Source organism: Anoplophora glabripennis, unplaced genomic scaffold, assembly GCF_000390285.2.
Source record: "Anoplophora glabripennis isolate ALB-LARVAE unplaced genomic scaffold, Agla_2.0 scaffold907, whole genome shotgun sequence".
Taxonomy (NCBI): Eukaryota; Metazoa; Arthropoda; class Insecta; order Coleoptera; family Cerambycidae; genus Anoplophora; species Anoplophora glabripennis.
The window spans coordinates 134056-159853 of record NW_019417139.1 but is presented as its reverse complement, the minus strand read 5'-3'; the positions used below and the strand labels follow the sequence as shown (position 1 = coordinate 159853).

Sequence of the window (25798 nt, the reverse complement as noted above, 5' to 3'; positions counted from 1 at the left end):
ACCTACACTTCCATACTAAGTACTCAGATACCGATGACAGTAATAATTTTTTATTGGATAATATTCCTCATCAAAATATCTCTTCTGATAATATAATTCAATATTATAATGAAAATAAAATATATGGAAATTTATTCAATTTTAATTTAACTTCTATGGATGATATTCATAAAATTTAAAATTTTTATTCTTACCCCAATTAAATCCGGTTTTCGTTCGGGATAGAGTTGTACAACAGCCTTAATGCATAACACTGATGACATTATTATTCAAGCTATCGATGAAAACAAAAAAAATGTACTGCAATGATATTACTTGATTTTAGTAAAGCCTTTGATACTATTAATTATCACGTACTATCTTCCATACGGGTCATGCGGGTTTCAGATCGAATATAATTTACTTATTTAATCATATGTACAGAATAGTATGTAAGCTGTAAGGTTGTGGGACAAATTATCTAAACCTAGGATAGTTTCCTCTGGTGTTCCACAAGGTTCTGCCTTTCCGTATTTATACCAGTAAATTTATTAAATTTGTTAAACATAGGTTAAAATATTCCAATATTTATGAATTTTTTTCTCGGGAAATATGCTTCTAATCGAAAAATTGTTAGATACACTTAAAATTTCATGTAGAATTCGACAATATTCTTTATTTTTTAATATTTTAAAATTTTTAATACTCTCGCCGCCATATTGGATCCGACATCTTGAATTTTGAAAATCGGAATCAGCGACCCCAAAAACTTATAGCCATCAAGGTTTGGTCTTTCGGACCATTTACTTTTTTGTGGCGCTGTGATATATCTCACAACGATCTACAAAATGTCATCGTGTGCTTCACAACGTCCGTCAGTTAAACGCCCGTCTTGAACCCCACCCAATTGGGCGCGAATGTGTAAAAGGGAAAATTAGTTTTTAATTTTTAAAAATATTTAATAAAGTTATAATCAGTATTTTTCTTAACAATTATTCATAGATATGTAATAACAGAATTGTTGCAAAGTGATCTTCACAAAATTATTGTTTCACACCAGCCTCTCTCTTCGGATCACATTAAAGTTTTCTTATATCAGATACTTAGAGGTAAGTTATTTTATTATACATTATACATAATTAATAATACATCTAATCCATATTCTCTTATTAAAATATGCACATACTAATTATGTACTCGCAGTAAACTGTTTATTCCTTAACAGTTTTCGTCCTCTAAATTAATCTTTATCTAACAAAAAAATATTTTATCAAAGGATATAGTAGCTCTCAGCCCTTATGTTTTCTAGAAAACATTATTTTGGGCTACAATCATAAACAAATGATTCCAATTGCATTACATATATTTTTTAATTTTAGGTTTAAAATATTTACACTCTGCTAGGATATTGCATAGGGATATTAAGCCTGGAAATCTCCTTGTCAACAGTAATTGTGTTCTAAAGGTAATATTTTTTATACGAATAATCATGCATGTGTTATTAAAATTCAAATCGATGTTCTTTGGGTATTTCAAAGTTTGTCAAATATTATTTATATTCCTTGTAAACTTATTTTATTAATCCATTCATTAATGAAAAGTTACGAGAATGTGGGCATTTTTTTCCTTTTATCTAGACACTGTGACACATGACATTTTTGTTATCAAATTTGATAAAAGTTGCATTGCGAATTTTTTATTTAAATTTTGACTATGCCACTCGAATCTGCACTGTTAGTACTAATATTAATTTATGATTCATCAAAATACCCCTAAATGGGATGAGCAATCTATGAATTAAATATACTTGAAACCAAAAGTATCTAAGTGCGTCGAACGTATACAGACGGTGGAGAATAACCGAGCTTGCACGGATATGATTCCCCAATCATTTAAGAAAAATATTCAAAGGCAACGTAACAAAATGCTTATAACAAAACGGAAAGTTTTCAAAAATTTGAGATTGAGGCTGCATTTTTGTGTACGCTTAAATGTATTTATTTAAAATTTTTTGTTATTAGTAATTATAATGAAATGGTTCCAATAAAATTTGAAGTTATTGTTTGAAACTGAATATTAACATTTTGTAAGTATATTTGATTTGTAATTCTATATATTGTTTATCCCGTTAAGAAAGGATGATCACAACAAAAACGATCATAATCATCATCATCATCATCATCATCATCATCATTCATCGTCATCATCGACCATCATCATCATCAATCATCATCAATCACCATCATCACCATCATCATCATCAATCATCATCAATCACCATCATCATGGATCATCATCATCATTCATGATCATCGTCATCAATCAATCGTCATGAATATTAATAATGTACATTATATTAATAGCGGCCTTTATGCATACGTTCTTTCCCGCACGATTACGTGGCGTGCCGTCTTTCGTACAGGAAACAGTGTCAGTGTAAAGACACTTCTATGATAGAGGAAAGCGTTCGCGCTAGCATGTAAGCATAGGCCAGGAAAAAGAGCTGGGAAATGACTATTTCGCGACTTTTTGTTTCGTCAAGTTGAATTTATCACTATAGATGCTAAATATTATATACAATAACGTATTAATTTCCACAGTCATAAAAATGGGGGGAAGATTGTTTACAGGGTGGTTAATTGTATAATTTTTACGTAAATTCACGTCTTTCGCTTATAACTTTCTTCCGTTCATTTCCACGAGAAAACAGTAAAGTAGGTATTTTTATTCGTCTTCAAATGACCTAAAAAACTAACCCTCGAGCGTCAAAAAATATTGATTAGATCAAAAGTTATAAACGAAGAAGTTTATTTATGACTATAAATTAAACATTTATAAACTGCGTTATTATTACCAGAACGTTTTAGCATCGCATCCTCTCATTCCTTATCACTGTCTAATAGCTCATACGAAATCTGGAATCGGTAAGTTGAATAATTTACAAGTTATGGCCTTCCACAATCGCACTGATTTTTTATAGATTTCAATGTATTATTATGAAATCTACCATGGAAAATATCAGTGCCGTTGTGCAAGATGCTCGGGATCGTCCAGACTAATAATTAGTTAATTTGTTTATTTATAAGGTCATAACTTGTAAACTATTTAACTTACCGATTCCAGACTTCGTGTGAGTTATTAGACAGTGATAAGGAATAAGAGGATGCGATGCCAAAACGCTCTGGTTTATAAATGTTTATTTCAAAAGTCATAAATAAACTTCTTCTGTTTATAACTTTTGATCTGATCAATATTTTTTGACGCTCGAGGGCTAGTTTTGTAGGTCTTTTGAAGACGAAAAAAAGTATTTTTCTGTTTTCTCATGGAAGTGAAGGGAAAAAGTTACAAGCGAAAAACGTGAATTTACGTAAACATTATACAATTAACCACCCTGTAAACAATCTACCGCCCCCCCCCCCCCTTTATACATAATATTTTGCATCTATGGTGATAAATTCAACTTGCCGAAACAAAAAGTCGCGTCCAACTCTATATTTCCTGGCCTAAGTAATCCGTTGGGACTGGTCACGCTGTACGGCCTTTACATGTTCGTTCTTTCCCGCACGCCTAGAAGTGTACGGGGCATATCCAGCTTTATCGCCCTTTACCGCACTCTATTAAATTACATTGTTAACTATTATTAATTTAGGTAATCCACAATGGACATGCGATTGTGGACAAAAGACTTAATAACAGATTTTATTAATTTATATAAAATTTTTTCCCTGTTTGTGGAAAATAAAAAGTGACGCCTACAAAAATAGGAATTTACGCGATCAAGCATACAAATAAATGATACAATTCAGCAGACAACGAGGATTTCCCGATGCCAATAAAGACTTTGTCACTAAAAAAATTCAAAGCCTGAGGGGATCTTTTCGTAAAGAAATCAAGAAAATTTATGACAGCCAACGTAGCGGCCGTAGTACTGATGAGGTTTATACCTCATCATTATGGTATTATAATCTCTTATCATTTACTGAAGATCAAGAGATTCCAACAGATAGTATTTCTAATATAGATTGATGTAGCTTATTCTAGGTACGCCTCTGGTTAATGTTAAAAATGTTGTCACAGCTGTTCTTGGTGGTGAAAATTCGAAATATTTGGAATTATTCAAATTTCGTGGCTGAAAACATACATAGTTTTTGTTGTAGCTTATTCTAGGTACATACGCCTCTGGCAGGCAACTTTAAATATCATTAAATGTCATGCCTCTGTGACCGAATGCTAGTTTCACAGTTTTTAAAAAAGATGTTGGTTGGCTAGTAAGTGTCAAAGTGACACCACGTTTGTTATGTAATATAATTGCATCAAAATAAATATACAGTCTACTGTTAACCACAATTAGTTTGTTATTCAATCAATCATATATTATTACTCGCAAAAGAGAAAAATCTAGCACATTGATTCTGCAAACGGAAGCCAAGATTTCGAAATTGTTGAGGTTGAAAATAGAGATGAAGAAGAAATTGAAACTAAAACTGATGAGAACGAAACGGGACAGGAAGTGAGACCAAATGAAATAGTGAGAAAAGAAACACAGGAAAAAAATGTAAGTACTTTGGCAATTTTTATTTTTGATTGTGTATATATACAGGGTGTTCCGGAAATGGTGGGCAATCTCTCGGATATGGATAGATAATGAGAAAATAATGTCACAAGTTCATATAAAATTNTATTCTAAAATAAATAACCTTGCGGAATGTACATTATTTCAAAATGATCTTGATACATTTTATAGCTACTGTTTGCTGAATAAACTTCATTTAAATTTCAAGAAATGTCATTATATTTGTTTTACTAGTATTAAAAATTTATTTAGATTTGACTATAACTTCAATAACAAAAGGCTTTCTTACTTACAGTTTATCATCAAAGTATATAAGGATTTTAGAAGGGTAAATTCCTTAAAATCATTATATTTTGCTTATGTCTATAGTTTAATAAATTTTGCTTCAACCGTTTGGAATCCCCAGTATGTGGTTCATAGCTTGAAGCTATTCAAAACAAATTTCTTAGATACCGAAATTTTAAACTGACCGGGGTATATACTTTCCAGAATTCGGCGGAATTTTCTACAACAAACATTTAAAATTGGATCTTTAGAAAATAAGAGAAATCAGAATGACGTAATATTTTTGTTTAAACTTCCGAATAATCTAATTGACTCTCCTAACTTATTAAATCTTGTAAATATTTATGTACCACCCAGAAATTTTAGAGTTAATACATTATTTCAAGAGTCATTATATCACACTAACTCTGGACAAAATTCGCCGTTGAACAGAATGTTCAGAACTTACAACAATTTATTTTTCAATGTAGATGTATTTAGAGTATCACTAGTTACCTTTAAGAGAACGCTAAAACAAACAACATTCTGTTAGTACAGATAGTTACATTATTATTTATTGTATTTTATTAATGTATATAGGTATGTGTGTATGTGTACATGTGTGTATATGCATATATGTGTGTATATATGTTTGGTTTGGTTGTTAATCAATTATATTTAGTGAACATTGTTTTGGGCTCTTAGCCAGACTGTTTATGTTCCGTTTTTCTAAATAAATAAATAAATAAATTACAATTTCAATAAAATCCTTCGAACGGTTTCCTAGATATTCATCGATGGAGTTCGTGATGGGACAACCTGTATACTAATATAAACTTCGTAGTTCGGAAAAATAAAGCTTATCCCAATTCGGTTCAGAGAAGCGTGAGTAAGGAACTCCGAGAGGAGCTTCAGGAAAAGGGGCTCCAGAAACAGGTGACGGTAGCTTTAGAAACAGGCGGAAAAGCCAAGGCACTGTTTCCAGACGGAAGGGTGACGGTAGCTTTGGAAATAGGCGGGAAAGCCGACGCACTGTTCCTACACGGAAGGGTGATGGTAGCTACTTAGTGCTCCGAGAGGGAAAACCGACCTTCGGATCTTCAGGGGTAAAGAAGACGCGGAAAAGCCGAAGCCTTGTTCCCAGGCGGAACAGAAACAGGAGTTCCTAAGTGCTCCGAGATGAAATACCGACCCTCGAAACTTCAGGGGCAAGGAGAGAAGAACCTTGGTAGAAAGCCGATATCAAGGGGAATAGAACTTACTTCGTGTTGCCGCTGATCAGCGCTGCTGTCTCTTCATGCTCGGAGCTCGCTGCACTGGCTTTTACTCGTATTGCCGATTGGTGACGTAGACGATTGGTGACGTAGACATACTGTTCACTGAATATATTAGTACTTAGATCTACATTAAGTACAAAATTAGGTTCACACCTTATAAACATAGGAAAAGACAATCGATCATCACATTGTAGTGCATGACTAAATTAATTGAGGTTCGCTACAAGGGGGATTCTTAAATAAATTGAATTTTTCATATCACTGTAGTAAATACGATAAGAACCCAAGAGACAATTATTATTGTCCAGGTTAAAATATTAAATTCAATGATGGTATCAGTTCTCATTTTTTACAGAGCATTTATTCTTTATTTGTCGAATTAATTATACCGCATATTCTCCTTCAATGGTAGCTAGTAATACTTATTACTGAGACATACCTATATGAGAAACTATCTAATCATAAGTCACGCCAAGTTTTACTTAAATATCCCTATTCACTTTGAAGATATATGTAAATATTTCAAACACGAGTGTGGTATTATTTCGTACCAGTAATTTAATTACCTTATGAAGTATTATTATTTTTAGAAACAAATTCCATTTGGGGATCCTAAACTGCCACAAGATATTCTTCAGAATGCTATAATACTATGGCAACCAGTGTTCTCACATGAACCTTTAATTTTTTCTTTGGACATGTCAAATATTACAACATGTATTGAAACAAAAGCAAGATTTACAAAAAATAAATATGAAGTAGATCAAAGCGTGACTGTTGAGGTATACATTAGGTAAGAAAATATGTATTGTAGTCCAACCAAATTACACTTGGAGAAAAATTATTACCTGGACTTTTATTAAGTGGAAATGGTAAAGGGGTTTATAATAAACGTAAAAAAAATAAATGCGTGAGAGGGGTGGCGGGTGGGGGGTTGAAAAGTTGTGAAAAATTGTATCATTGGGATTTCTGGCGAAAGTTGACGTCAAACAAAAAAGTATCCAATACAAAAGTTGTAGATCATACAAAAATCTACAACTTTTGTAGAAGTCACTATTTAAGATAACCTCAAAATTTCCGCGAAACTGCGAGAAACGGTATTTTTTCTTATTTTTCGTTTTTTATTTCTTATTTCCGCAAAAATGATTTAATTTTGACAAAACTTGGTGAAAGTATACCTCTCTGTGTCTTAAATAACCATACATTTTTTTAGACAAAAAATAAAAAAGTTTCTGAGAAAGAAAAATTCTACTTATAAAAATCATCGTACAGAGTTCTGCCTTCGTTTGACATATCTGGTGAAATAAAAAAAATCTGTAATCACAATTCAAAAACATGCACAAACATGCAAAAAAATATAAAAAATGACTTGCCTCAATGAATTATTCAGTAATTGTTTATAATTTGTTTAAATTAAAAAAAAAAAATCAAAAACTGATTTCACCATTCGGAAAAAATACGAAAAAAAAACTGCCTCATTTTTTGACACAAAACTTTATTTTTGTACAGTATTACTAACGAGCGTTCAAATAAAAACGTGGTCGAAGTTGGCTCTGACACATTGGACATAGGGAGTAGCTTATAGCGACCAACTTAACCTCATTTCTCAACGAGCTGTATAGCAGCTGTCAGTTTCAATAACGTTAATGACTATATAACTTTATTTTAAAGAATAATCGTGATAACAATAACAAACAATTAAAGGAGCTGCGGAAAGTGTCCCCCTCCTTGTTATAACAATAAATTAAAGCAGCTGCTGAAAGTGTCCCCCTCCTTGTTCCAAGCACTTTTCACACCTGTTCCTCAAAGAATTAAAGACATTTTCTAAGATGCTCGGGGTATTGTTAATTTCACGAATCTTGTCTATAAGTCGAGCCTGCAGATGGTTTAAATCAGGAATAGGCAGTTCAAAAATAGTGTTTTTAAGGTAAGGCCACAAAAAGAAATCACACGGCGTAATATCACATGACCTCGGTGGAAATTCATGTTCAGCATTGAGACTTATTAGTCGATTTTGGAAAACTTCCCTCAACATATTCATCGTCTCGCCTGCCGTATGTGCCCTTGCGCCATCTTGTTGAAAGTAAAAGTTTGTAATTTCGTTTTCTTCCAGCTGGTTAACAAAAGGAGCGATAATTTCTTCTCTATACCTTTGCGCAGTAAGAGTACCATTAAAAAAAATAGGTCCATAAATCCTCCTTCGATTGAGAGCACACCAAACTCCAATTTTTTGAGCGTGTAGAGGGCCCTCGACAAAAAAGTTATCTGGTTTTTCAGAAGACCACATTCTCATATTCTGTGAGTTTACGTAACCACTTAAATGAAACCAGGCTTCATCAGAAAAAAAGGTGATATTATGAAGTTCACCGTAGTTGTTTAAAAACCATTCACAAAATACAGCCCGTCGCGGAAAATCAACTTCATGAAGTTCTTGCTGACAAGTTAAACGATAGGAGAACAAACGCAAATCTTTTTTTAACACTGTGTGGCAGGTACCGACTGATACTCCCACCATTTGTGATAAAACACGTACAGAAGTTCTTGGCGCATTTTCCATTATTTGTTGGACATTTTCTTTTAATTCTTCAGTCCGCTTTTTAGGTCGGCCGCTTCCTTCTTTTCTTGTTACACTGCCCGTTTCACGAAAAACATTAACACAACGCTGAACTGCACTTTGAAAAATTTTGTACTCAACAACGCCGGGAAATTGATTTTGAAATTCTATGAAACATTCCTCAATAGAATACTTCCATATTCCATCAATCTTGCGTCCATTTCTAAAGTAGGACTCTATGATAAACACTTTTTGTTCTTGAGAAAACACCATTTTAAACGCTTTTTAAAACGAAAATATTCAAATTGATAGCGGCGATATAGCGCTTTGACAGATGACGTTTAAGTTCATTTGCTATACGCTACGCCCTACGTCCAAATTTTCAGAACCAACTTGACCACGTTTTTATTTGAACGCTCGTTATAAACATCTAAGTGGAATAGTGGATAAATAAAATAAATAATAATTTTTTCCCTAGGATCGATTAGGAATTAGGAAATTTCAAAAAAATCAAAAACAATGAATTTTTGAGTAATTGTTAACTTGTAAATTTAAAAAAAAAAACAAAAACTGACTACACCATTCGGAAAATACTACAGAAAAAACTGTGTCATCGTTTGCCCCAAAACTTTATTTTTGTATAGTATTGATCATCTAAGTCGAATAGTGAATAAATAAAATAATATTTTTTCCGTAGGATCGATTAGACCTATTTTTTTTTTAATTTTGATGAATTCATAGATATACAGTGTGTCCAAGATAAGGATGGGATAGCATTAGGATATAGGAAACGGTAAGAGATAGATAGAGAGTGGCTCAAATTAGAAGAAAAAAGTTGTGTTTTTTAATACCTAACAATATGCCGTTTAGAAAGTTTTAAAATTTCGGGAGTTCCGGAGATATCCGGAAAAACCCGACATTTTGCAAAATCTTGTATTTTTTTCTGGCTTTATTTAAAAACGAATTTTAAAATAAATTGCATATTTATTTATTGCCACTTTTTCGCTCTATCCAATGGCGTCAACATTTTTGCAATCCGACGTTTCATCTTCGATCTTTTTTTAAATACGTCGCTGCTGTTTTTATGACAAAATCTAAAATCATTTTTAATTCTGAAGTAGATGCTATTACTACTATAAAAAGGTTTGTAGATGTCATTTAAAATTTTTCCTGAGTACGGCTCTGAACGCTTTCAAAATATCTATTGGAGTCATAACAGTATAAAAGTCAATACAGCACAAATTATCCAACAATTTTTTTTAATCAATAGGTAATTTAAAATAATACGAACTTATGAAATATTATATTATTTCTAATTAGTATTGCTAATAGTAGTAAAAAAAATTGTTGGATATTTTGTGCGGTATTGACTTTTATACTGTTATGACTTCCTTCAATAGATATTTTGGAAGCGTTCAGAGCCGTACTCAGGAAAAATTTTAAATGATAGCTAAAACAAGCTAAATATTGGACACGCTGTATATCTATGAACTCTTCAAAATTAAAAAAAAATAAGTCTAATCGATCATACGGAAAAAAATATTATTTTATTTATTCACTATTCGACTTGTTTATATCAATACTATACAAAAATAAAGTTTTGGGACAAACGATGACACAGTTTTTTCTGTAGTATTTTTCGAATGGTGTAGTCAGTTTTTGTTTTTTTTTAAATTTACAAGTTAACAATTACTCAAAAATTCATTGTTTTTGATTTTTTTGAAATTTACAAATTATCAACAATTCTCAAAAATTCATTGTTGCAAGTCACTTTTTATTTTTTTTTTGCATTTTTGAATATGTTTTTGAACTGTGCGTGATTACAGACTTTTTTATTTCACCAGAAGGTATATGTCAAAACGAAAAAAATGATCACCAGCAGAACTCTGTGCGATGATTTTTGAAAGTAGAATTTTTGTTTGAAAAAAAAGTGTTTCAGACTGGAAAAAATGATTATCTCGGAAACTTCTTAATTTCTTTATCTAAACAAATTTATGGTTATTTAAGACAGAAAGGTATACTTTCACCAAGATTCGTCAAAATTAAATTATTTTTGCGGAAATGATAAATAAAAAAGAAAAAACCCGTTTTTCTCGGAAATTTTAAGGTTGTCTTAAAAAGTGACCTCTACAAAAGTTGTAGATTTTTACATGATCTACAACTTTTGTATTAGATACTTTTTTGTTTGACGTCAACTTACGCCAGAAATCCCAATGATACAATTTTTCAACCCACGTATTTACTTTTTTTTTTCGTTTATTATAAGCCCCTTTACCATTTCCATTTATAAAAGTCCAGGTAACAATTTTCTTGTTTTTTCCCTCTAAATGAGTTATTTCGATCATTAGATATTTTTTTGCAATATATGTTTTAGTAGTTATGTTTTCAATAAATGTACAAGTGATTCTCTGACTAACAATAGGAAAGAAGTTCATATGAATGTAAGTTGAGATAAGGATGATAAAGTTTTATTATTATTTTTATTTATCGTATTTACTTTCTTGGTATCTACCAAGATACTTGCAAAATCTATCTAGACAGCTACCTGCTACCAAATTAGTCCTATTCCCTGGTCAGTTATCAGATGGGGCATTTCCAGAAATATAGAGTGGGGAGAGTGCTCTTACAACCTGCGTGTCCGGGTAATAACCTCAGACTAATAAATAAAGGGGACGCCGTTATTTACATTCGATAGTGAAGTGTTGATATGTGTATTTACAAACATTGGTACTTGTGACGACCTTGACGTTGATGCCAATGTTACATTTTTATCTTTATAGGTAGGTACAGCGGTCATTTTAATTGATTAACGTACAAGGATCTACCTCATTCTTGACCTCGACTTAAAAATTAGTTACGTTGTAATATGCATAAGACTACGACACTATTTTCTTGCAACTTGTTTTATATTTATAGATTTTGAATATCTAAAAAAAAATACATTATTGAAATTCAAATTCATACAAACGCCGTAAGTGGCATCATTGCCTGGTATTAAGGATGGAAACTGATGCATTTCTGGTTGCCTAATTATACCGAAAAATGGTTTTTTATTCCAATATATCTTTTTAAAGCAATCGAAGAAAGTAGTAAAATTTCATATCACATTTGGCAAAGTATAAATGAAGACAGTAAAGCAAAAGTTAATTGGGATATGTAAATAATTCGTGAGAAAATAATTTCTAAATATGAAGGTTTTTTGGACTTTTACAAAGAAACGATTATTTCTTCATAGTATTATAGAATTATGCAATTTTTTATATAGTTGTCTTTTAATAAATAAACTGATTAGAGTTTATTTAATGGTTTGTTCAACACTTTATTATTTAAAAAGTTATATTGGAATAAAATTATAAAAAAATATTCATTCATGAATAGCATTATGTCTGACCTTTAATTCGCTTGATTTGTAATAGATGTCGCACTAGTAAAAATTTTTTGAATGGACGGGTTATTTTTAACGAACAGTTGTTGTATTGTGGTTAATTTGGTTTAACCTGATTCATGGTTTCTGTTAATTGATACGTAAATATTTAAAGAATGTCATGATCATTTTAGATATATTATTGTATAAAAGTATATAACTAACAGTGCAAATCCATACTATTTTATAATTTTAGGAAATATGAAATATAAACAATTTTTAGTTTATTTAAAACCATAATTTATAATTAATATACCTATATTAGTATCTACGGTTAGTGGATAAGAGGGAAAACATTTTTATTTTCTATTCTACTAGAAAAAGTAATTCGTGACAAAAAATATTTTGCTTTTTAATTATTGAATATGGTTGTCATGAAAAACTGTAATTTATACAGGGTCATCAGAAATTTAACAAAATTAATAACGTTGAAGAATAAACTAATTTTGTTTTTGATAATATAAAAAAATGTTAATAAGAAAAGTTGTTCATAACGGAAAGTTATGTTATAATTACGATTTGTGAATAAAGCGGCTTACTTTGGTATAAACAGAAATGAAAAATATATATATTTGTAATAATTAATATTAAGTAATTCTTGATAAAAAAAAATCGCATATTAATATAAATATAATTTTAATTGTGAATGAATATACATAATAATGAGAAAATATAAAAAATATTTACGATATACTTATTTTGTCCAAAAATTGTGTAAAGAATTATGTACAAAAGGACGATTTGAGACTAATTTTTTTTTATGAGAAATAGGTATTCAGTTCACTTCACTTGAAAAAATAGTTGTAGGTACTTTAATACCTCCAATATAAACAGAAATTCTGTGGAACAGTGTAGTTTAATAAATATGTAAATAAATGAAAGTAATAAAGAAATAAATAGAATAGGTACAGTAGAACAGGAAAAAATTTAAAAAATCATAAAATAAAATAAAATTATTTATTTTTATTAATTTGAGCTTCTATAAATATTGTGGATCCATACATCTTTTTCCCTGTGGAATATTTTTGTATATTATTTCTGGTAGTATACAATTTTTATAAAATTGTTCCAAATTTGTTGCCATTGATTTTTTCCATAATTCTTCATCTTTCTCAATTTGTTCTACATAGAGCGGGTTGTTTTCACCACTGTATATTACGAAACTTATTAACTTCTTCCGGTTAATTTAACTGTCTCCGTATCTGAAAGTAAGAAAAAAATTTTACAAGATAATATTTGTTATAAACATAGATAATTATACATTTTTACCTATTATGCTTTTAATTTACCATAATGATATATCTAGTCATATATAGGGTGCCACAATAGTGCGATAAAGTTTAGTATAACTGCCTGTAGTATTGATACGAAAAAAGTTACTTGCTCGGATTCACATTTTATTATTATTTCCATTATTGATTATTTTCAGACCGAATTAAACATTCAGAAAATCTTGTTTTTGGCCTGAAGATTTTACCCTATACAACTATAACTGGAAATAATTATAAACTTTGTCACACTATTGGAACAGCCTGTATGTGCATTGCAACGACAATATGTCATATTTATATTACGGCTAAGTAAGCGGAATGTCCATTGTCGCATATGTAATTTTTATTTTTTTTTCAAATAATCAAATACAATACCTATATATTTATTTTAATACCTATTATTTACTTGAATTTAGTACTAAGTACAACTATGCCTAGCAAATTGCAATACTTACTCTGTTAATATTTTTTCCTTCATATAAAAAATAGTAAACTACACAAATAAAATATTTCGCAGCCACAACGCAACAATAAAATATAACAGCTCAAAGATCCATACAAGAAATAATTACATTCGCACCTACTCTAGTCCGAATTCATATAAGTACTAAAATGTAGAAAATAATTTGAAATAAAACTTTTAGTTGGCTGCAAATGTTTGTACAACCACTTGCCATCCTCCTTTTTTGTAAATATGTACATAATAATATGTAGAAGATAGAAAATAGAAATATTTTCAGAACAAAAAACCGGCGGCCGCAAATTGGAGTTTTTATTATTTTATTACCCTTCTCTTTTCATATGCAATTATGAGATAGCAAGAGAGTGGGATGGACGTATAGGCCGGATAACTCATTATCGTGCACCTGGCATTTTCTCGTTTTTTTAGGTGTATTTTGCCGGAATTTGAATGAATGAAATAATCGTACTATTTTTACTATAAACGTATTTCCTGTAGCGACATCTATATGAATATTGTAGTACTTTGTTAGATGAAACGGGACCTCAATTTCCGTTTAAACGGTACTATAAGGGACGACATTATTACAGTCTATTGTTGTGAAATAGATATTAGCCGAGTTCAGTGTTTTGTGTCTTTTTAAACCACAGTATACTAATCAATCAGTAGGGAATCTTAAATGATTTATGAATGAATTCCGCATGGCAATTTTTAAATACCCCCACCCTAGGAAAAGTCGCTAAGAATATGGTGGATCCTTCGAGCATCTACTACTGGAGGCATGCCATTGCGAAAATTGTGGCTGAGTGTGCCAGAGAAACAGTACCTCAGTACATGCTGTCTCACTCTAGCACGTCAGGATTGGTTGGAAATGAATACTCCAACCAATCGCGGTGTGCTAGAGTGAGACAGCATATCTGAGATACTATCTGTCTCTCAGCCACACTTTTCGCAATGGCATGCTACCTCTAGTAGTATAGTAAACATAACCTGTTCTTTTTCTTGGTTTTAATACTTTTAATTATTATACATTAATTTCTGATTCATTATTATAATCCGAGGTAATAAAGAGATTGTTAGCTATGTAGTAGTGTTACACGTAAATTGAGTTTTTTTTATTAAGAGAAGTTTACATTATTTGGTTAAATACAGTTTAGTTAAATAATTTAGATTAGATTATATCGGTCTGAATTTTATAAATTTTGTTCAAAAACTTACGAAAGCGTATTTATTTTCTAAACATATTTTAAAATGTAAGTTTACTATAATTTTTACTTCATTATTAACTATTTACTGGGTATAGTATTACTTATAAATAAATAATCACTAATAAAATACACAAGAACAAGATAACTAAACTGAACAACTACTCGACATCATAAAATAAGGTTTTTAATGCATAAAGCTGAGATATAAAAAGGTTTAAGTGAGGTTAGTTATACAGGGTGGTCCGAATTTTATGCAGGAAACTTCGAGGGTAGATAGATCTCTTTAAAATAGTAGGTGTTTGCCTTATAAACATAGATCCGGAACGGCCTCGTTTTAGAGATACAGGGTGTTGAAGTTGTTAAAAAAAATAGATTTTTTGTTTATATCTCCGGAATGCATCAACCGATTTTAATATAATTTAGTGCAGATAATATATGATAGTAGGCCTCGTATTCCCTAAAATATTAGCTCTAAAGGTCCAACCAGTGGTGTACAACTGGACAGGGTCACCCCCTTTTTTATAAAAAAAAAAACCTACGCCACTGTATTTTTTACAAGCTGTTGTACCGAATTTATATTCTAATGCACAAAATACGTAAAAAAGATAACTTGAATTTTGTCCTTAAAGTTCACCGTTCTCAAGTTATTCAGACCAATACAATCCCCTTGTGGCAGACATAATACCATAATATTACAAACATATTTATGTTTATGCTTAAAAATAAGTGCAATTTGTAAGCACATCAACAAAATTCATTACACTCATCGCTTTCATCTTTTTGGATTAAAACAATATTTGGAAAATCACGTCGAAGGAATGAAAGGCACAGAAATGAAATTTTAAAAGCATTTGACGACGATCCTCGGCTAAGTACACGAAGAACGTCTCGGCAACTTGGGGTGAGTAAATTGAAAATTTGAAAAGTTCTACGTAAGGATGGCAGAAATCCGTACCATTTACAACCTGTGCAAAATTTACTTCCGGGAGATGCAAAGAGACGCCTGAATTTGTATCAGTAGTTGTTTGAATTCTTACCAGAAATACTTTGGACCGATGAGGCTACGTTCACAAGGCGAGGGGTAGTGAATTTTCACAATCTGGATATTTGGTCACAAGAAAATCCTCATGAAATTCGGAGTCATTTCTAAACTTTCTAGAAAACCATCTATTTGAATTATTAGAGGATGTTCCATTAAATCTACGACAAAATAGCTGGATACAAATGGATGGTGCTCCTGCGCATTTTAGGAGAATAATACAAGAATGGCTTAATGAAAATTATATGAGATGATGGATAGGTAGAAGACCAAATGCCAATGTCAACCATAATGGTGCCGAGGGTCCAGTGTCTTGGCCAGCCAGATCGCCAGATCTAAACTCCCTGGACTTCTATGTTTGGGGTGACCTACTTGAAAAGTTTACTCTACTCCAATAGATACTAGACCACAACTAATGCAGCGAATAGAAGACAGGTGTAATGAATTAAAAGAAAACCACCACATGATTAGTTCCATTAATAGAAAATGTCAAAAATGTATCGATGTGGGTGGTTCGAATTTTAAACAATTGCTGTAAATACTTAACGTTAATTTTGTTTCTTGTTTAGTTGTTGTTGCTTGGTAAAATACATGTATTTTTATTATTTTGATTTAAATTCTTATTTGTAAAGATAATGCCTCCAGGGAAAACTAAAACACACCAGGTACACTACCTCACAAGTGATGTGGAAAGAATTTTGTTGATGTGTTTACAAATTGCACTTTTATGCATAAACATAAATATTTTTGTAATATTATAATTGAAGTGTCTGCCACAAGGGGATTGTATTTGTATGAATAACTTGAAAATGGTGAACAGTAGATATGCTATGTGCGTATGGAGCCAAAATCCCATGTATTTTCTTATGGAGGTTCATATTAGCAGTTTTTGACGAATTTTACCCCCACTCCTCCACCTTTTCCCTTCCTCCTCCCTTCCCCGCCAGCCAATCAGAGCGCAGCATTTTGGCGGGAAATTCAAAATGTAGTCATCTAGGTCTTTACCCCGACCTAGGGCTTTGCCCCCGCCTAGGACTCTGCCCCCTAGGGCCCCCATGCAGGTATCTCCACGTAGGTATGCAGAATCCCACACGTAGGCGCGTGCTTCCTGAGACCTCCACCTAGGACTTTGCCCCACCTAGGGCTTTGCCCCTTAGGGCCCCCATGCAGGTATCTTCATGTAGGTATGTAGGATTTCCCACGTAGACAAGAGTATTGTGCGTAGGCCTTCGCGTGTACCCCCGCGTAGGTATACCTAAATTGTATAGGGCTTCGCCCGCCACCGCGGACCCCAAAACGTGGTCGAGCGGAAACCTAGGCAGTAGTCGCGATTTTCATTTCACAATAGTAGTTTATAACGCGGCCGAGCGTGTATCTGTAGATGGCGTTGCAAGTGGAGCGCGGTAATGTAATCATAAATGCCTGCATATTTAATTATTACAGACTAGGGATAAAAAATATTTACTGGATTTCACTTTAGGAATGTTCGTTAAAATAGAACAGAAAGGGTCAATCCTTCTTCGTCTTAAATGTTCATATATATTTATTAAATTCATATTAAAGCCCAATGGCAAATTCTTTTAAATAGCAAATTGTATTGAAATAGAAATTATTCCGTTTAGGTGTAATAAGAAAACCAAGTCAACAAACGCTAGCACAGCTGCCTTTTGCTGTCTCAGCTAAACAGCCAGTGGCCTGTTCTGGCGATATCAACTGCAGTCACTGCACTTTGCGGCTTTTCTTGGCTAAGACTGNAATAATCGTACTATTTTTACTATAAACGTATTTCCTGTAGCGACATCTATATGAATATTGTAGTACTTTGTTAGATGAAACGGGACTTCAATTTCCGTTCTTTTAAGGCTTTATCAATCATTACAATTGACAATAGTATTAAATAAAACTTACAAGCGGCAACTCGTAGCTCTGGTAACTGGCTCTGGTAACCGGCAACTCGTAACTGGTAAATCGTAGAGAGCCAACGAACAACGTGTGTACACGGACACACACCATGTCAATGTAATATAATCTCTTGTAAAACCAGTTTCATTGTTAAATAAAATATTACTAGTAAATTCATTATCCTCAGCTTATTTTTCCACAACGTTATTACAGAGCTGAAAAAAATTTATTATTACAGAAAGAATTATCAAAAATTTGATGTTTAATAACACATTAATAGCGATTTCCTGGTAAATGGTTACATTTATCGGCTTCAACAAAGAGTACATAATTTTTTCTGATATTGTTTCTCTTTTAAATAATGCTTACATTATTATACGGGTATTCACAGTCATAATTATAAAACTCTAATCGTGGAANTTGTAGTGCTTTGTTAGATGAAACGGGACTTCAATTTCCGTTCTTAAGGCTTTATCAATCATTACAATTGACAATAGTATTAAATAAAACTTACAAGCGGCAATATAACTGGTAAATCGTAGAGAGCCAACGAACAACGTGTATACACGGACACACACCAACGCAATGTAATATAATCTCTTGTATAACCAGTTTCATTGTTAAATAAAATATTACTAGTAAATTCATTATCCTCAGCTTATTTTTCCACAACGTTATTACAGAGCTGAAATAAATTTATTATTACAGAAAGAATTATCAAAAATTTGATGTTTAATAACACATTAATAGCGATTTCCTGGTAAATGGTTATATTTATCGGCTTCAACAAAGAATACATAATTTTTTCTGATATTGTTTCTCTTTTAAATAATGCTTACATTATTATACGGGTATTCACAGTCATAATTATAAAACTCTAATCGTGGAAATGGTGAAGAATGTCAGAATACATAGTTGGATATTTAATGAACCTGAAACTACATTATGGACTCTCATGTAGATTATTTCCGGATAATTTAGGTGACAATAGCGAACAGCAAGGTCAACGATTTCACCAAGATTTAAAGGTAACAGAAAAAAGGTATTAGGGTAATTGAGACGTGAATATAATGGCGGAACGGACTACTTTTAAAGTTGAAAAGAGTAGAGGTAAAAAGAGAAAGGGAAACCCGCAACATAGATTTTTTGAAAACAAAAGAATTCGTTATAAGCGAAATTGTTCTTGTATTTTTTATCCTAAATTGCATACCTCCCTGGTATATTCGTAAAAATTCCTTTTTAGGAATTCAGTGGGCATTTAGTCGACAAGATTAGTGTTGATGCCAAACTAACTTCAATTTCATATTTAACGGATTTGATGATATGGCAGGATTTTGAGATATTTATTCTTTGAGGATTTGGGATTTTCTCGTAAATGGTGGGTGATGGCGCCGAACTGATTTCGTATTCAGCGGTTTCAAGAATAAGGTTATAAGGCTATGGAACCTAATATACGGACCAGCTTCTTCCACAATATTGCCGTCGTTAAGTATATTCACAAATAACCCATTTTTTGAAGATTTGGGTGGCACTTTCTCGAAAATGGCTGTGCCAAAATCTGATTTCAGGTTCATATTTAGCGTAAACGTAACAATAACGGAATCTGACCGTAAGACCACTTTTCTGCATGTCTGTGTTTTTTGTCAATGAAAATTGGGATGTTTGAATTTCCAGTGCATTTATAAAAATCTCGAACGAGATTTCAGCATCAATTTTTATTACAACATAGACTTTTTAATTTCTTTTTGCTTTACATAAAACACTATCCTTACATTGAATTAATTCTATTATTATCAATTTTAATAAAAAAAAGCCTTTATAAATAAAGTACATTTATTGTTTGGCTATCTTGTACTTCTCTGTTATTTCTTGTTCTTCAGTTTAATAGGTGTACCTGCGCATGCTTTTTCGTGCATCTCAATTCTGTCCGGGAAAAACTTCCTACCACACCGTCTGCATTCAACCAACTCTGCCAAGTGATTCTCCCAAATCCTATTGAAAGTTCCAATAAAGTCTACTCCTCCAGACGCTGTGAAGAGAAAAGTATTTAAACATTCGCACTTAACATTTACATATCAAAACAATAAATGAATATAGGATGTTCCAATTTAGATGAATCAAACAATCACAGGTGGTGCTAAAAAATATTCTATCTCATATCATGTTCTGTACAAAGGTATTGATTCCTCTACGAGATAATATTTGTTCTATCTTTATGAATAATAAGCCGATTTTAACCAAATTTGGTGTAGTTTTGTTACATAGTCAACTGCATGATCTGATGCTGCATTAGTCATTTTTTATAAAACAGAAGATCTGTAAATGAAACCCTAATTATATTGTTCCTACACATGTTTGCTTAAAAAGGCATACTATTTTGCATTCTGAAAAATTTACGAGAAAATAACCCGTAGATAAATAAGGTTGCACGATTTTTACTAGGATTGTTCCGAATAGGTATTCACATTAGTAAGAGCATTAGCGCATTTGTAGTTATAATGATTTATTTTTCTTTTAAGAATTACAAAAAATTGTACTAACTTCTTTCATATAAATATTGAAGCAGATATACAGGATGTAATTTAAGTACCTACCTACATCAAAATATTTCTATCTCTATCTATTTTATAAACAGTTTAGTTTTCGAGATACAGAATGTAGTTTTTAAAATATAGCACCCATGAAAATGTCTAAAGTTTAACCTAATCTCATGAAGGGTTGGCCTAGGTCTTAACTAAGTAAAAAGGTAAACAGTCCTTGAATTATATCCACATAAAGTAACTCGGTGGCAGGATACGCTGCACGGGTATCTTCGAAATTCAGTAAATGCATTACTTTCCGAATTATATTTGACTGGAAAATTATTTTTTAAATTTTTTGTAAAATTTACCATTTTTATTTTATAATTTTATTACATCTAAAATAGCTTAGGTTTCACAAAATGGAATAAAACCATAATAACTACTAAATTGTTCGTTTCAAAGGAAAGATCTATAGGATTTTTTTGTTATAACTACGATCTTAAATACAATGTCCTTGTCAATATGTAGTTCAACATGATACTGCAAGCAAAATCTAATTTAAAACAGAATTGTTTATAGACATTTTCTGTGAAATTAGTAATTCAACAATCGCACAATAAAACATTTCCTATGCTTAAGAAACTAAATTTCTTATCAGAAGAACGGTTTCCCATTCAACTGAGATTTTCGGTAAAACGATACACTGTACCGATTTTCAACAAGTATACTTTTTTATGTAGAATTGTCCGCGGTATCTAAAAATGAATCCCAAATGATTATTAGGTCATTGGCGTGGAAGTTGAGTTAAAAAGTCCTGCTTTACACTCCATTCCTACGCCACTGACCTACAAAAATTTGCAAATTTTACAGTAGATTATGCACATGTGTAAAGGTCAACACCACACCAAATTTGAATCAATTTTTTATAAGAATACCAAAGATTTCATAAATAATATGATTTTAAAAATCGATCAATACAGCCCTGTACAGTGAAAATGGTGAGACTTAGACCTTTGCTTTATAAGGCAATTCTGAATTATTTATTGAGTTCTATTTGATTCAACAGAACTGAAACACCCTGTGTTTAAATATAGATTAGATACTTTGTAAGTTTGTAAGTAACGAAAAACAGTATGACCATGGCGTCGTCGTTTATAAAAAAATATCAGTATTTTTTTCAAATACAATGTCTGATTGATGTTTGATTCAACTAAACTGGAACACCCTGTATATAAAATCTATTTTACATTTTCAATTCTCTCAATAAATTAATTAAAAAATGGTTTGTTGTAAATTTTCTAGCTTCAATAATTCATTCATTAATAATTAAAATTATTCAGTACAGTACATATAGGGTGTCCCACTACGAACTCCATAGATTTATATCTGGGGAAACCGCTCAAAGGATTTTTTTGAAATTGTGATGGTGTGATACGAACCGTGGGGCCTACCAAGCTAAAATATTTTCAAGGTCATCGTACTTCCATACTAACTTTCTTATTTTAAATGGAACTCACTGTATATTATTGAATTTTTGGAAAGAACATGTATTTTTAAGTTGAAAACATATAGCACACTCCATACTTAGGATTGACCGTTTCCGATATATTTTGTTTTTTAAGCAAAAATTGACAGATGCAGACTGACAGCAAAATTTAGTTTTCCCAGAAACATAGATTTATTTTTTTGTGCAAATTTGATATTTTGTAGAGGAAGACCTAATGTATCGAATTTGGCATGAAAATTTTCCAGTTTTTATACAGGGTGGTCAAATTTTTTTTATCGAATATGAAGTTCAGAGAATGTGGATAACTCGAAATTTTTAAATGGAAATCCGTATTTTTTTAACGTATTTGCATTCTGCACTAAAATTAAGAGTAACTTTGTTAAAGTTTTCCTATACCTAAACCCAGTGGTTTTCATTTTATTTACGAATATTTCCCTTTTCTTAAAATGATGTTTCCATTTGTTTCGCACATTTTAGGTTGGCCGTGACAAGTAGGTAAGTAACAATCAACATGATAACTGTTACAGGTTTTGAATTGTCAAATTTATTTTAATAAATGTTCAAAATGTCTTCCTTCAATTTCTCAACTTCTAAACATTTTTCACATCGTCGCTGCTCTAATAGAATCCGGTGATAGATGCTCAAATGCTTGCCTTACCCTATGCATACACTTTTCCTTTGTTATTACCGGAGTTCTATACACACTATTTTTTAGTGTCCCAAATAAAATATCATCTATCACCGGATTCTATTAGATGTTCGACCCACAAGGAACTAAATACATTTGACAATTAAAAACCTGAGACAGCAGTTGTCATGTTGATTGTTACTTACCTGTCACGGCCAACCTAAAATGTGCGAAACAAATGGAAACTGTATTTTAAGAAAAGGGAAATGTTTATTCGTAAATAAAATGAAAACCACTGGGTTTAGGAATAGGGAAACTTTAACAAAGTTACCCTTAATTTTACTGCAGAATGCGAGTACATTAAAAAAAATAGAGGTTTCCATTAAAAAATTTCGAGTTTTTCACATTTTCTAAACTTCATATTCCATATTTTTTTTAACCACCCTGTATAAAAACTGGAAAATTTTCATGTCAAATTCGCTAAAGTAGGTCTTCTTCTACAAAATGTCCAATTTACACAAAAAAGTAAACCTACGTTTCCGGGAAAACTAAATTTTGCTGACAGTCTGCATCTGTAAATGTTTGCTTAAAAATCAAAATATCTCGGAAACGGTCAATCCTAAGTATGGAGTGTGCTATATGTTATTACTTAAAAATAGGTGCTCTTTCCAAAAATGCAATAATATACAGGGGGTTCCAGTTAAAATAAGAAAGTTCGTATCGACTTCCGGTACAACCAGAAGTACGATGACCTTGAAAATATTTTAGCTTGGTAGGCCCCACGGTCCGTATCACACCAGCACAATTTCAAAAAAATCCTTCGAGCGGTTTCCCAGATATCCATCGATGGAGTTCGTGGTGGCACACCCTATATTACCTATTTAAGTCTTGTTTTTCATCTAATCATTTTAAAGATAAATTACATATATGTAAAAAAAATTGTTATCCTTTGCAAATTATGTTTGTGATGTTTGCTTTGCATATTGGATAAATAATAAATTTGTTCGGATACGACTGTTTCTTATACCCAATTGTAATAGCAATTATTATTCGACCAAGATGCAAGAATAGAATCCACATACGAAAGATGCCTATAAAAATTTGTTTGGCTTTGAAGCCCAAAGTGAAGAATTTCATTGAAAGAAGGCTATTTAGTTAAGAATTTCAATTAGATTTCTAGTTTCTGTTCTACCTAATGTAATTATATATTTTTTAAAAATCTTTTTTATCATGTTTAATGAGTTTATTTTTCCTAAATAAATTTTATACATTTATGGCAAACTATTAAAGATTTTTTGTGAAAGGTGAGTCCGACAGCGTAGACTAATATTTCTTTGTGAAAGGTCAATTTTTGCATTATTGTTTTCTTTATACAATCTTTGTACAATAACAGTGACTGACTTTTTCAAACGTTTTGTTCTTGTAGATAAAGAGAATAATCTGGTGCATCTACAATTGTCTAATATCGAGTATTCTATATAGTTTCTAGGAATAGTGTCTCAGATGGGTAAATTAGCTTTTTATTATAAATTATCTTTATTATGCCTTTTTGTAGTATATCAACTTGCCCAAGGTGACAATATGCAGCACTACCCCAGCTCAGTATTGCATATTGTAGTCTTGATTGGACTATTGCATAATATAGTATTTTTAAGTGTGATGGATCTAAAATATTTTTTAGGTATTTAAAACGATACAAAAGTTAGTTAGTACTTTGGTTATGTTACTTGCATGAACATTCCATCGTAAATGAGAATCAATAGTGACTCCCAAGTATTTAAAATCATTTTTAGAATTTAATATTATATTATCTTTCAGTAACAAAGAGTAATATTTAGGTAGACATTTTATGTTGTTGGAAAATGGCATAAAAAATGTTTTTTCGTAGTTTACCGTTAGCAATTTGTGGCTAAACCAATTAAAAATTATTGAGAGGTCTATTTCAGTTTTATTTTTAAAAATTTCCCATGTTTCGTCATTATATAAAATAACAGTGTCATCTGCGTAACTAAATATTTGGCGGGATGTAAAAGAAGTAAGGATATTGTTAATATATAATGTAAACAAAATTGGTCCCACCACAGTCCCTTGGGGTAGGCCGTAATTAACATTTTTTTCTCTACTATGCATATTATTAATTATTACAACTTGCCGTCTGTTTGACAAGTAATCTCTAAATAGTTCATTTGGCGTACCCCGTATTCCTGCGTTCTCCAGGACTTCAAGCATCTGAGTTTGACTAACAGTGTCGAAAGCTTTAGCAAGATCTAAGAATACGCATAATGTTGGCTTACTTTTTTCTAAACACTGTCATTTCTTCTACTAATTTTGTAATAGCATGATTAGTTGATACACCTCTATATCCAAACTGTTTCTCTGAGATAATGGTTTTCATCAAAAAATTTTACAATTCGCATTTTTAAAGCTTTTTCGAATATTTTCGCTAATGTTGATATAACTGAGATTGGCCTATAATGATTTACACACTTTACATTACCCTTTTTATGTATAGGAGTAACAACTGCTATTTTAAATTGTTGTGGAACTTTACTGGTTATAAAGATTCTATTTATAATATGACATATTGGCTTCGGTAAAATTTCAGATGTTTCCTTGTAAACTTCTGTCTTTATATTACACAGCCCCACAAAAAAAAAAGTGTTCGGACTTGTGGGTCGGACATATATATTCCCATGTATTTTTCGACGCTGAATCCGATCCCGAGCTCAGAAATGGCCCTCCACGTCTGGAATTGGCCCCAGGGGCCAAAAATGGCCTATATAGGGCCTGAAAGATGAATTCCGGAATATGGTGAGGTCGAAGGTGCATTTTAAAGCCAAACCCGGATTTGTGGTCGAAAAGTTTATGGCCAACTGAAATTCCCCGTTTGGGACCGGGAAAATGACCCCTTAGGGGCCGGAAAATCGTGTTTCGGACGTCGCAATCGCAACAGTGGTATTTTTATGTACTTTTAAATTCTGGAACTCTGACTGTGCTTGAAAAGTTTATGGCCAACTGGAATCTCCCGTTTGGGACCGGGAAAATGACCCCTTAGGGGCCGGAAAATCGTGTTTCGGACGTCGCAATCGCAACAGTGGTGTTAAATGGTTTTTAAATTCTGGAATTCGAGCACAGTTTGAGTTCCAGAATTTAAAAGTACATAAAAATACCACTGTTGCGATTGCGACGT

General features: G+C 31.9%; 1 protein-coding gene across 1 annotated transcript in view; it reads right to left on the bottom strand.

Moving 5' to 3' along the window:
* Nucleotides 1–19691: 19691 nt before the first annotated feature.
* LOC108913016 (zinc finger protein 474-like) overlaps nucleotides 19692–25798 on the bottom strand; it is a 129713-nt gene continuing 123606 nt past the window's right edge. Inside the window, exon 8 of the mRNA XM_018718469.1 lies at nucleotides 19692–19980. Within this exon, the coding sequence (XP_018573985.1) occupies nucleotides 19814–19980 (167 nt within the window). The 3' untranslated portion in view covers nucleotides 19692–19813. The remainder of the gene's footprint in view (nucleotides 19981–25798) is intronic.